The following is a 13,116-nucleotide window of genomic DNA, read 5'->3' on the forward strand; positions in this document are numbered from 1 at the left end:
TTGTTAGTGAATTCACATGAGCAGAGAAGAAAAACTCTTATGAGACCATGTTAATAAACTCCCAGAAAGACATAGACTTGTAATTCAGACATAGTTCTGTCCTCATTTACTCACCCTCAAGTTATTGGTTCCCATTGACTTCCATAGTATTGAAAGAAAACACATAGAAGTCAATGGGGATCATCATCTGTTCGGTTACACACATTCTTCAAAAGATCTTCAAAAGAAAGAAACTGAGAGAACTGTCCCTTTAAGAAATAAAAGCGACTTAACCAAGCTCAATGAAAAGAATATGAAAAATGGTTTATACATAAATTTGTGCTGCTGATTTTAAATGAGCAGTGCATTAAAACTGCAAACACACACACACAAAAGTTATCTTTCTCCTATATATTAACAATTAAGGGTCATCAAATCTCCAAAATCCATGCTTGGCCAGAAGAAACCTTGAACCTTTGAGGCACATTAAAAGCAAATGGACCATTAAAGATCATTTACTACTGAACTAAACTCTCTATCGAGAGCTTTCATGTTTTTAAGAGCATCTCCTTATAAAAACCCTCTAAATCGCCTGCCGTGTTTTCCACAGAGTTTGAACAAGCACTTATGGAGAAACAGATAAATAACACTGAATTCTGATAACTGTAAAGAACATTTACCATGAGACACAAAAGTGCTGCATTAACACTGATGAATGATTCAGAATGCCATTGGCTGACTACCATGCTACAGTATATTTTTGTCCTGAAGTTGCTGACCACATAATGTTTAAATACAATCAAATGTCATTATCAGAAACTTAATTATGAATCATTCTGTACACATTCCGTTTTGTGCTATTGGGAGTATTTGGTGCATTCATATTTGCCAGCAGTATTGCAATGATAAAAATGCATTAGACGTTATTGTTTAACTGTCATCCTGTATGAAATATGCCTGGATGAATTTGATCTCACAGAAGTCCTTCTGCTGTATTCACATACATACAAAATAATTACAGAACAGACATGCCAGTCAGTGCAAAGACTGTGGTCCAAATGGACTTGCCAAGTGTCCGTTTCACATCGGCTGCTCGAAAAGCTCAGAATGACCTTTATGAGTATCCATGTCAGAGAACGAAGCCCCTCCCAGGGGGTGTGGCTAAATGAACCACTCCTTCTTGCTCTCGTCGATGGTCTCTGTGAAGGCGGGGTCATTCACGATGATGGCTGCATCAGCGCAGTCGGCAGACTCCGCCCCTTTGGCCTCGTTGGTGTGGTAGGAGCCCTTGTGATGGAACAGGTGACGCACCAGGAACACCAGCGTGCAGAAGATGGTGAAAATCACCACAGCGATGATGCCTACGTGAGCGAGAAATTATATTATGAATCATGTAATAAAATCAGTTTAGAAATATTCTACCGCAATGATAACAAAATTCAAAATATTTTACATTTTTACATTATTTTATGATTATATTGTATTTTAAAATATTAATATTCATATTTTTTTATACAATGTTTTTAAAATAATCATTGAAATGATGAATCATATATAGTAATTAAAATAAGTTAAGAAAAGTTATACTCCAAAGATATTTAAGCCAAAGATATATAATTGTCAGTTGGTTGTATTTACATTTATTTCCATATTATTGAAGATTTAGATTCAACAAACAATAAAATTACATTGAAACATTTTATAAAATGTAAAATATTCTTTAAATGTACTTGTTAAATTTTTTTTTCTAATAATAATAAAAAAAAATTTAACTGTAAAGATTTTTTTTGGATCCATCTTACAAAATAAGTCTTCAACTTCCATGTTTGTCTTGATAAAAATGTCTCATGACATTAAAAATAAAATAGCATAATACTGGAACAGCATATTTCACCTCCGATTATTGCAGAGTCTCTGTTGATGCCATCACGGCTGACTCGCTCCTCTGTGAATGGGAACTGGGCACCTGCTTGAAAGAACGAGAAAAGAGCTGTTTTCTGACTCTAAACTTTGACTCTTTCTCTTTCATTGAAATTTTTGGCATAGATGTAGTACAGAAGGTCAGTGTGAGTTGCATGCTTCAGTCCAAAAGAAGTGAAATAAAAAGTGCCCTTCTATGAAAAAAAGTATTTCACACGGCTCCAGGGGGTGAACAAACAGAACAAATATTGCTACAAGTGTGACTGCCTCATGTGATAGTTGCTGTTAATAATGTTCATCGTCTGGCTGACCAAGTCTTGTATTAATTTTTCTGAAAAATCCTGTCATACGCGCACAAACTGACAGTCACCACTTATAAGCTACTACTAAATATTGTAGAAACGTAATTTTCTGTAAAGTTGCTTTGTAATGATTTGTATTGTGAAAAGCGATAGACAAATAAACTTGAATTGAATTGATTGAATTGAATTGAATTGAATTGAACAAAGGCCTCCTGTAGCGAATCGATCGATTTTTGTAAGAAAAATATCCATATTCAAAACGTAATAATCACTTTAATCTAGTTTACGCTCACTGTTGTAAAATGTAAGCAGTTCTGGGTGAATGACGTATGAGGTCAGCGTTGTGCATGTGCCGGTGAGTTTAATTAGTGACCGTTGTTTTGTTTTGATCACCCACTGTTTTTCCATGTGTGTCACTTCTGAGTGGTGCATGCGCAAAGCTGAGCTCAAATCATTGTTTCTGCTTAAAATACAACTAAATTGTCTATAATTTTGTTTTCAGAGGTCATCTACTCTGAATCAGAATCAGGTTAAAAAACAATCCAAAAAAGCCTTTAAGTGATGGACTTGAGTGGTGTGGATTATTTGTGGATTAAGATGATTTTATCAGATGTTTGGTCTCTCATTCTGACGGCACCCATTCACTGCAGATGATCCTTTGGTGAGCAAGTGAAGTAATACAAAATTTCTTCAAATCTGTTCCCATAAAGAAACAAACTCAAACTCAACAAACTACATCTTTGATAGCCTGAGGGTACATTTTCAGCAAATAATTGTTTTTCTAGTGAATTATAAAATATGTAGGGACAAAATAACACCATAAAATGTTTTTTAATCATCATTTGGTTACCTGAATCTGGTTGCCAGGGGTCAAAGACCGCAGACATCGGTGGTACTGTGAGTGGAGACGCCCCACAGTTGGACTCCACCAGGACCCCCTGTATGGAGGCTGTGGAGGGCACTCCGGTCCTCAGGGCTGCCTTCAGCGGGGCGATGCGGTTGAACTGCACTCTGGAGAGACAACCCACGAATCCAGGTGTGTTATATCGCTCTATCAACACCGGATCAATCTGACCTGTTTCTGAAAGTCAAAGACAACAGTAGAAAATATCAGATGGTGCAAACAATTTAGTGTGAGTGTGAAAACAATGATAAAATGTGTTATTATAAAAAGAAAGATCTAAAATCTGATTACATTCTTTAGATTTTAAATCTACAATATCATCTAAAGCAGTAAAACCAGTAATGTTGTGAAATTATTACAATTTAAAATAACTGTTTTCTATTTAATTACATTATAAAATGTAATATATTGCTGTGATGCAATGCTGAATTTTCAGCATCATTACACCAGTTTCAGTGTCACATGATCCTTCAGAAATAATTCTAATATGTTGATTTTCTATGTGCAATATACACTCAATAAAGGATCAAACATTGCATATTTATTTTTGTCTTCATTTCTAAATATATTTGTATGCATCATTATATAGCTATATATTTTTAATGCATATATTGAAAAATATAAGCACTAGTTTCATTATATTTTGCAATATATATATATATATATATATATATATATATATATATATATATATATATATATATACACATATATATATATATATATATACATATATATATATACACATACATATATATACACATACATATATATACACATACATATATATACACATACATATATATACACATATATATATATATATATATATATATATATATATATATATATATATATATATATATATATATATATATATATACATACATACATATATACATACGTATATATATATATATATATATATATATATATATATATATATATATATATTTCACAATATTAGTTTTTAGTGTTCTTTTTTTTTTATCAACTAAGCACAGTTTTAGTGAGCATAAGAGAAAGTAGTACAGAAAAGGAACATTTGTTAATAGACAGCACACTTAAAAGCCCAAAATGTGATGCTAAAATATGTACATAATAGCCTACTTACCAAAAACTTTTCCAAGGAAAATGGTCTTCACGAGGTTGAACTCAGTGTCCGAGTCTTCAGGAAGAGTGTAGCTCACTGTAGGATAATGATCCACCTGAAACACCACAGACAGACTCTTCAGTCCAGTGCACTGTCTTAATCTAATATAACACACAGTGAAACATCTTCATCTAGTGGCTCCACTGAGGCAGAAACAGAGACGGCACCTGCAGCTGAACGAGTCTGTCCTGTCGGGTGATGTTGATGTTATGAGGCTGACCGTTAGCCATGTTACGATGATTCAGGCTGATGCTGAACGGCTCCCTCAATCCTCCCAGGTTATAGCGGATCTGTAGAGTACCTGAGGGAAAACAATGTTTCATCATGTTAAGTGTATGTACGCAGGGTTATTATCATTAAAGTGCCCGTATTGATTTTTGAAAACTACCTTTCATGCAGTGTGTGCAAAGTTTTAAATCTGAAAGTGCACTGTGTACACAGGCGTAATTATCGGTAAGCAGGGTAAGCGGTTGCTTACGGGCCCGGACCAATCAGGGGCCCGCCCGCGTTACTGGAAGATTGTGATTGAAAATTAAATAAATGTTTGAAACGAACAATGATGAATTTGGTGTAATTTGTTTCTAATTGGAACTGGAGAATCCCCGGGTGAACATGGCATTGCGTGCAAAACAGTAAAAAACGTTGAACTTGAGACAGACATGGAGTCGTCAAATTATAAACACAAAAGTGGTTTGCACTGCTTTCATTATTTTTCTGACCATCCCAGTGACAGTGGCCTCTGCAGTTTTAAAACTAAAACTGATAAAAAGCTATCTCAGGAGCTCAATGGGACAGAGTCGTCTCTCTGGACTTGCCATACTGTCAATTGAGAATGCCCCGTGCACGCAATCTGGACCCTAAGGATATGATCGACAACTTCGCACAGAGGAAAGCCCAGAAAATGCAGCTATAATGTAAGTGAGCATCTTTTTTATGTATTTGGACCTATGCCTATTTGTATATAGCAGTGATAGTAACAGTAACAATGTGTTATTATGGTGCGCCGACACCAGCAGTTATTTATTTATTTATTTTTTATTTTTTGGTGCGCGTAGCGTCATCACGTGTTGTAGTAGGGGGGCCCGCCTTGATAATTCTGCTTAAGGGCCCGGTGTTGGCTCGTTACGCCACTGACTGTGTATAAAGTTATTGTCTCTCAAAAGTCAAGAGTTGACTCTGAATGATTGAAATTAGTTGTTTTTAAAAGTCTCAAGCCGTTTCATGTTGTCCTCAAAATGAAACATTAGCATATAGCCAGTTGAGAAAGTAAGGTAAAGATAAATAAACTGATTCTGTGCTAATGTTATGATCTCTGTCCACTGGAACGCTATCGCTTTTAATTTAAAATGGGTTATTTAAAACAATTCCTTATCAAATAGATGGAATTAGAAATAAAGGCCTGCTTCTAATAAAACCCTGCTTCAAATAAAAGCCTGTTACCTTCTGCAGTTCAGGTAAATAAAGGCCCTGTCTTTTATTTGAGGAATTACGGTAAATGTTTCTTAGCTATTATTAAAAAAGACTTTGCACATCTTATATCCAAAACAGAACATGAGCGTTAAATGATGCAAAGATGCAAACGTGTCTCACCATTGTTCCGCAGCACCACGGCCAGGTAGTCCTGTGTCTTGGAGCTAATGTAGATGAGGACCGCAGGAGTGTTGGATGTACTGAAACTAAAGCTCAGCTCCTCACGGGTCAGATTACCCACAGTGCTCGGGACTCCAGAGTTGCTCTCGGACATCAGGTCGTACCGCACCAGGGTCCCGCTCTCAAAATACCCTCCCACATCTAAAATAAAAGCAGACGACCACAACAACAACAACAACAACAACATTAACATGATTTAATAAAGGGATACAAGGAGACATTTACAAACAACATGATTTAATTCATTAGAATATAAAAAGTACACTAGATCACTGCTTCAAAGTGTATTTAACTGAATCAAACTGGTCCAAATTAGCTTGTAGTCCATGTCTTTTAGCTTTGACGTCATCTGTATTTGCTAATGTGCTCCTAAAAGATTAGATTCGTGCATTTGTAGCCCATCACAGCCAAGAACGAAACTGAATTATTAATGTTATGTACTAATTGTGTAAGATAAGTGCAATACCTTCATTGCAGAAAGGCCCGTCGAAGGCGGTCAGACTGCAGTCGCACGAGTATCCGTTGTATTTCTCTATACATTTCCCTCCATTCTGGCAATGCATCCCATAGTTGCTGCAGTGACCCGAGCATCCAGGATTCACCCCTGGTGTGACCTTTGCCCTCCCTTCCAGGTCAAGTGTCACTCCATTGATTTTTAGGGAACGAATGCAGCCCAGAAATCCTCTCTGCCCCCCTGAGGCACCTAGAGTGTAACAGCAACACAGATTTAATGAAATATAAAATGTTAACACTTTACAATGAGATAAAAACGATACACAAGTAAAATAATTATACTAAACTTCTATTTCCCAAACATCTGCCAGATTGCTTACCTACAAACAGCTGGCTGAAGAGCTGCAGGTGGGTGTGGCCCTGAGGCGGGGCTGACCGCGCCTCCCTATGCACCTTGTCCAATCGCAAAACGGCCTCTTTAATATTCCGCTCCGCCTCCACCTTGTGCCACTGGTCATCATTGAGGGGTGTAGATGAGCGTACGGTTAATTCCACCGGCCCGTTGCCCACATCAAATGAGAAGGACACCACTGTAGCAGCTGTGGGAAGCAGTGTTGTTATTTTTAATTGAAACTATTAAAAGCAATTTAAAAATTATAAATGAAAAATCTACTGAAAAAAATATAAAAAACCTTTAAAAATTTACATTAATATTGGAAATGTTGCCTTTACAACTAAGATTTAAGTTGAAGTTTAAGTACTAAAATGTCTAAAACTGAAATAAAGCAAAAGTTTAAATAATGTAAATGTAGCTTAAATAAATATAAATACAAAATATAGATGAAAAAGCATAAAACTAAATCAGTAAATCTAATTAAAAAATAAAAATAAAAATTTATTTATTTTTCTCAATGAAAATAAATTAATTTTAATAAATTAAAATATTCAATACTGAAAATATAAAAATAAAATCTGATAAAAAATAAATACTACAGTGGTTTAAATCTAAATCTAAATACTATAAAATTATAATATAAAATAACTGGTGCAAATAACTGTAATTTACTTCCTCCGACTGATAAATAAAGAAACTCAAAGCACAGTTCTTAACAATATGCAGATGAGACATGGTTCATTGAGGGCTTTACAGCAATCCTACTCAAGATGAGGTGATAAAAGTGTGTGGAATTACATTTGAGTTCTAATCGAATAAAATCCGGATTGCCCAGGTTTTCCAGAAAGACGCCATGTGAGGCTGAAGTCTTAAAATAGAAGGAGACGTCTACGCTGGTCTCGGCTTGGAAGGTGGGAAAATGAAGATAAGATGCAGGAGTGTTGAAGGACGCTGCGTTCCAGAAGTGACCTATAAAAGAAACACACTGACAACTCATTAGATCTCTGTTTTGGTCAAATTTAAAACTGCATTTAACATAATTTGAGGTTATTAACCTATCATTTCAGATGGATTTTAAGGGTAAGTTACAGTTGGTTATGAGCATAGGCCTATGATTGTTTGTGTGTCGTTGATACATTTTTAAGCATTTCTGCACTTACGATCTCCCTGACAGCGTAGTGGCCCAACAGTGAGTCTGGCTTCAGATCCAGAGCGGTGTACGTCACCAACCACCACCTGACTGACGGGCAGATGGTCCTTATACATCAACATACCAGCATCTTCTTTCCTGGAGAAACAAACACAAAGCAGAGGAGGAATTATGGACCACAAGGGGGCAATATAACATTGTTAAATGCAGAAGAGAGGAGCTGGAATATTAGCATACTGCACAATGTCTAGTATGTAAACGTGCAATAATTTATTACGTAAATCCAGAGAAAGGCATCCTGTTATACATAAATATGGTTAGTATGCATTTTTTGAAATCCAAATTCCATTTTAGTTCACAGATTTATAGAGGAGGTATTATAAATTGTGGTTGTTTTTGGAAAATTTAAGTTTGGCGCATTGCATTTCCATGCATAAAGAAAATTTGTATGTTGTGCACTATATATGCTATTCAAATGTTTTGGGTCATTAAGATTTTTTAAAAGAAATTAATACAAAGGATTAAAAATGTAATAAAAAATAAACTCAACTTTGCATTCATCAAAGAATCCTGTAAAAATGACCACAGTTCCCAATAAAAATGTAAAGCAGGACAACTGTTTTCAACATAATAATCAGAAATCTTTCTTAAGCAATAAGAATCCCAAACTTTTGAATGGTAGTAAATATTACTGCAAAAATGTAGTATGGTGGTATGCATTTCCAACAAACTCTGGATAATCAAAGCATCCAATATTACTATGAGGCCACCAGGACTGTGTACAGCTAGCTTTTCTCTGTGTCTCCTGCACACTGCCATCCAAAGAGTAAGTCCTACTCATTTCCTTTTGCAAAACGAGAAGAGCATAAGATCTCACCATTGCCTCAGATCTGCATCACAGTTGCAGTAGTATCTTGGATCTGTGCAGTTGCGTTCAATGCCACAGGCACATTTCTGCACACCTGGTCCTGAGCCGCCCCAGTAGAAGTGCTTCTCATTTCCCCTGCCGACCCACCATGTGGATGGAGAGCCATCTAAAACAACAACAAAAACAACAAAAAAGATCTGAAAATGTATGTAGTCATCCTCAGGCCATCCAGGAAATTAAATAGCATTACATTATAATCTGCAGTGAATGGGTGCCATCAGAATGAGAGCCCAAACAGATGATAAAAACATCACAATAATACACAAGTAATCTTCACCTCTCTTCATTAACTTCTTGTGCAGCAAAAACCTGAGTATTTATAAGAAACAAATCCATCATTAATGTGAATTAACTTTGAAACTGTGGCTTCTGGACAAAATACCACTCCATTATTCATAATAATGATTATTTTCTGGTGATATGACTGATATTTTTGCCAGAAGCAACACATTAGTGTTAAAACGTCTTAATAAAGGATTAGTTTTTTACAATCACGCCTCACAAGTCATTAATTGATGGACTGGAGTGGTGTGGATTATTGTGATGTTTTTATCAACTCTCATTCTGATGGCACCCATTCACTGCAGAGGAACCATTTCTCCAAATCTGTTCAGATTAAGAAACAAACTCTACTACATATTGAAGGCCTGAGAGTGAGCACATTTTCAGCTAATTTTAATTTTGGGTGAACTATTCCTTTAAAGCAACTCAATTTTCTAATGAGCGCCGTGAGTTTTTAGCATCATTTACCTGGTGAGTTGAGCAAACGTGATTTGTAGCACATGTACGCCACATGCTGCTCGCAGAACTCAGCGCTGCTGGTGACGGCGTTCATCTGAATCACAAAAACATGAGCAGTTCAGCATCTGTTGGTTAGGTGTAACAGTTTTCATTGTTAAATTCACACAGTTTTAAGCGTCACCTGTTCAGCAGACATGCTGTAATTGAGTGTGAGCACAGTCTTGTCTTCAGGTCTGGAACCCGATGACACAGGGCTTTGAGCCGGAAGCTCATTCACAATGGTTGTCCACACTTTGTCTTCTGAAAAACACAGTATATACAAGTGTACTAGTCAGTGAGCATTCAGGTATTGATATATCTCTGTGTTATTAACTAAAGTTTTAGAGAAACCATTGGATGCTTTTGTTGCTAAAAGGTGTAATCACATTTTAATAATACATTCCACAAAAAACAATGTGTACACAGTGAAATGAAACATATATTGTTAGTAAGGTTTTATAACAGTGAGTTTTATAATGTTATTTAAGGTTTCATGCACCACAATCATAATTTAGTAATGTATTTGGTACCAAAGGGGTCACTGATATGTGAATGTGGGAGATTATGTGTTAATGTATTACTTGTTATCACTATGCATATATTAACTTCAGATGTGCATGACACACATCAACCCACTGATATTTTATGTTGTCTTAAATGTATATATATGTATTTAGATAAATAAATATATTAATATAATATATAATTAATATATGAATTTTTATTGTAAAAATATATGTAAATATTTTATATATTCTTATAGAAATATAAATGTAAATATATTTATATAATACCAACAACTTTATATGTGCATACTTCACATTATCTTGCTGATATTGTGTTTGGTTTCAAATATTTAATATATATTCAGAATATTTTCAATATATTCTTTCATCTATTGTTCTGACCCATCATATTGCAGGTGACTCTGAATGGCTCGAGGGGTCCGCTGCTGTCCGGATCGATCCAGTATGTATCTGAGCTTCGGCCCAAGTGTTTGTACTCCTCACAGGACTGCTCATACATAGCTGCAGAAACACACATTGTAAGCATCAAAACAGCCACCACTGCAAGGAAATCTACAATGCTTCATTTCCGAGGACCAGCCAGATAAATAAATAATAAAACTAATAGCATAATAATGACAATTCCAAACCGAATCATTACAGGTTCTTTAAATCAGTTTCAGTTTATTGGTTTCTTTAGGACATGAGTATGCTGATGGCTTATACAAAGTTCTTTATGAAGCTCAAAACATTGTGGGCGATGTGATTTTCGAAGGCTTACATTTGTGGCAGATGGCACCAGAGTATCCAGTGCCTTCACAGGCACATTTAAAGGTATCTCCAGTTTGAGAGCACTTGCCTCCATGTTCACAGTGGTTTGGCACACACCTGGAAAGAGAGAGAGATTCAAGACACTGGAATGACTAGAAGCTGAATCGATTTTTTTTACTGATGTTTTGCATTTAAAAAGTAAGCTAGGGTTAAGAGATAAGCAAAAATGTATATACTTAAAAGTTGACAAGAAAATGTGTAGTTGAGTCGGTTGGTTGCAGAAAAAAAGAGTCTCAGGTTGCCATTTTCTGAAGTAATGCCAGTTGAGAAGCTACAATGTTGAGTCATTGCCCTGTTTGATAACGTTTGCTCTGTGTAGCTCTATGAAACCCAATTTCCACAGTCTGCAGAAGTATCAGATCAGCGGAAAGGTTCCCCTGATCCTGCATGTTAACACAGTCATCCTGATCAAACGGGGGCAGGACGAGTGACAGAGCTTTGAGGAACTCCTGCTGAAGAGTGTCAGATTTGGCTTGCATAAGCTCCTCGAAGCGGGTTCACAGCTTTAAAAGTCACCATGACACTAATAAAGCAATCAGTTGCATGACTCGAGGAACATCTTTTTTTGGTTTTCGGCAAAAAATGACAAACCAAATACAGCAGCGGCTTTGATCAGAATACTGCAAACAAAGACAACCATCTGTTCTTCATTAGTTTGCAGAGTCATCCATGAGAGCGCAGTGCAGTGGGTTCATGAATGAATATGTATGGATACGGAGGCTTGACTTTATCGCAAAGAGACGTGACATTACCATATGAAAAGAAATGTTATAAGAGGGAGCATGCGCCTGTTGACTTTTGCAAAGCAGAGTATGCATAAACCTGTAAAACAGTTGAAAAATCCAATTCAGTGCAAGTCCATACTGAGAATGCATTACCTGTCTATGATTGCACACATATCCAGACTGACGTTCTCAAAGCTACCCAGCATGCCTTGCTCCACAGACTGCAGGTCGACCAACTGGTCATCGACATGTATGAGCTGCATGCAGCCCTGAAAGGAGCGCTGTGATGGAGAAAGGTCTGTCCGCGGGAAGTATCCTGCACATGGTGACAAGGAAATTAAAATCGGTCCTCTCAAATGTGCAGTCATGCAAAGCAGATCAACCTTTTCTAGGAAGATGTTTACATTCAAGTATCCATCAGCATTGAATTTAATATTAACTGGATTGTTTTTGTATAAACAAGTATATATTTATATTAGGGATGTACCAATACATGGGCCAATAATCTGTATCGGCTGATACAGTAAAAGAAATTAACTGCATTATCGACTACTGTTTAAAAACAAATGATGATCAGGACCGATTATGTCCTGTCAGTCAAAAGAGGCTGGATAAACATATCAGACAGCAATTTGTTTAAGGAAAATGTTGCTTGTGTCAAATTTAGGGATGTCCAAGTTAAAGAAATAATAAGATCCATGATTTTCCCTCCACCAAATATTATTTGTAGCAAACGGTTCATTAGTTAGCTATAAGAAAAACATTATAGGGAGCTTATTTACTGTTACTTTATGTATGTTTGAATAAATTAATATTTACATATAAATACAGCACACACACACATATTACGTAAACAAACTTTTATTTAATTACAATTACGATTAATTACAATTACTCAATTTGAAAACTCTAATATAAATAAAAATAATAACCTTGTTTTTTTTTTTTCAAATAAAAACACTTCATAGAGGTGGTCCCTACACTTACCTCCGAAAAAGTAATCTCCTCCAGTCCTGATCTGAATGGGGATAGCAGCTCTCACTGTGGACATCTCGTCTCCATTGATGGTCAACATGGCAATGCCTTCCAACGCCAGGAAGTGGACACTGTGCCACTGTCCATCATTAAGTCCAGAACCTGCAGAGAAGCAATGGCAAATTCAGATTTTTTGTGAATTCGTTTTACTGGTTGATATGATAGTTAAGGTGTTTCAAGCTAGTTTCAAGAACTGTTTAGAAACAAAGATCTCTGGATGTGCGTCTTAAAGTGTGATGTTACCTGAGGATATGTCCACCCGTGTGTTCTGGCCCAGTGTGACGTAGATGTGGACGGTAACTTTTCCCTCCACCAGACTGACCTCCACCCCTCCAGGCATGAGCGGGGTAAAGAACAGCAGACCGCTGGGGTTCCACGTCCGAAACTGCAGTCGGACCGACACCGT

General features: G+C 36.4%; 1 protein-coding gene across 2 annotated transcripts in view; it reads right to left on the reverse strand.

Annotated features, from left to right (window-relative positions):
* Positions 1-260: 260 nt before the first annotated feature.
* The window catches only part of LOC113079940 (contactin-associated protein-like 2), a 31,265-nt gene continuing 18,409 nt past the window's right edge, over positions 261-13,116 (reverse strand). Inside the window, exons 8-25 of one of the 2 annotated variants that reach the window (XM_026252179.1) lie at positions 12,954-13,116; positions 12,663-12,812; positions 11,829-11,991; positions 10,901-11,007; positions 10,522-10,641; positions 9,756-9,874; positions 9,584-9,668; positions 8,783-8,939; positions 7,916-8,043; positions 7,554-7,724; positions 6,742-6,960; positions 6,375-6,611; positions 5,849-6,049; positions 4,426-4,559; positions 4,220-4,313; positions 3,052-3,282; positions 1,874-1,948; positions 261-1,340 (exon numbers count right to left, since the gene is read on the reverse strand). The exon at positions 12,954-13,116 is cut by the window's right edge and continues 96 nt beyond it. In XM_026252179.1, coding sequence (XP_026107964.1) covers positions 1,141-1,340; positions 1,874-1,948; positions 3,052-3,282; positions 4,220-4,313; positions 4,426-4,559; positions 5,849-6,049; positions 6,375-6,611; positions 6,742-6,960; positions 7,554-7,724; positions 7,916-8,043; positions 8,783-8,939; positions 9,584-9,668; positions 9,756-9,874; positions 10,522-10,641; positions 10,901-11,007; positions 11,829-11,991; positions 12,663-12,812; positions 12,954-13,116 — 2,754 coding nt within the window. In that variant the 3' untranslated portion in view covers positions 261-1,140. The remainder of the gene's footprint in view (positions 1,341-1,873; positions 1,949-3,051; positions 3,283-4,219; positions 4,314-4,425; positions 4,560-5,848; positions 6,050-6,374; positions 6,612-6,741; positions 6,961-7,553; positions 7,725-7,915; positions 8,044-8,782; positions 8,940-9,583; positions 9,669-9,755; positions 9,875-10,521; positions 10,642-10,900; positions 11,008-11,828; positions 11,992-12,662; positions 12,813-12,953) is intronic. The other variant, XM_026252180.1, reaches the window with a different exon arrangement.

Source organism: Carassius auratus, unplaced genomic scaffold (assembly GCF_003368295.1).
Source record: "Carassius auratus strain Wakin unplaced genomic scaffold, ASM336829v1 scaf_tig00029891, whole genome shotgun sequence".
NCBI classification, from domain to species: Eukaryota; Metazoa; Chordata; class Actinopteri; order Cypriniformes; family Cyprinidae; genus Carassius; species Carassius auratus.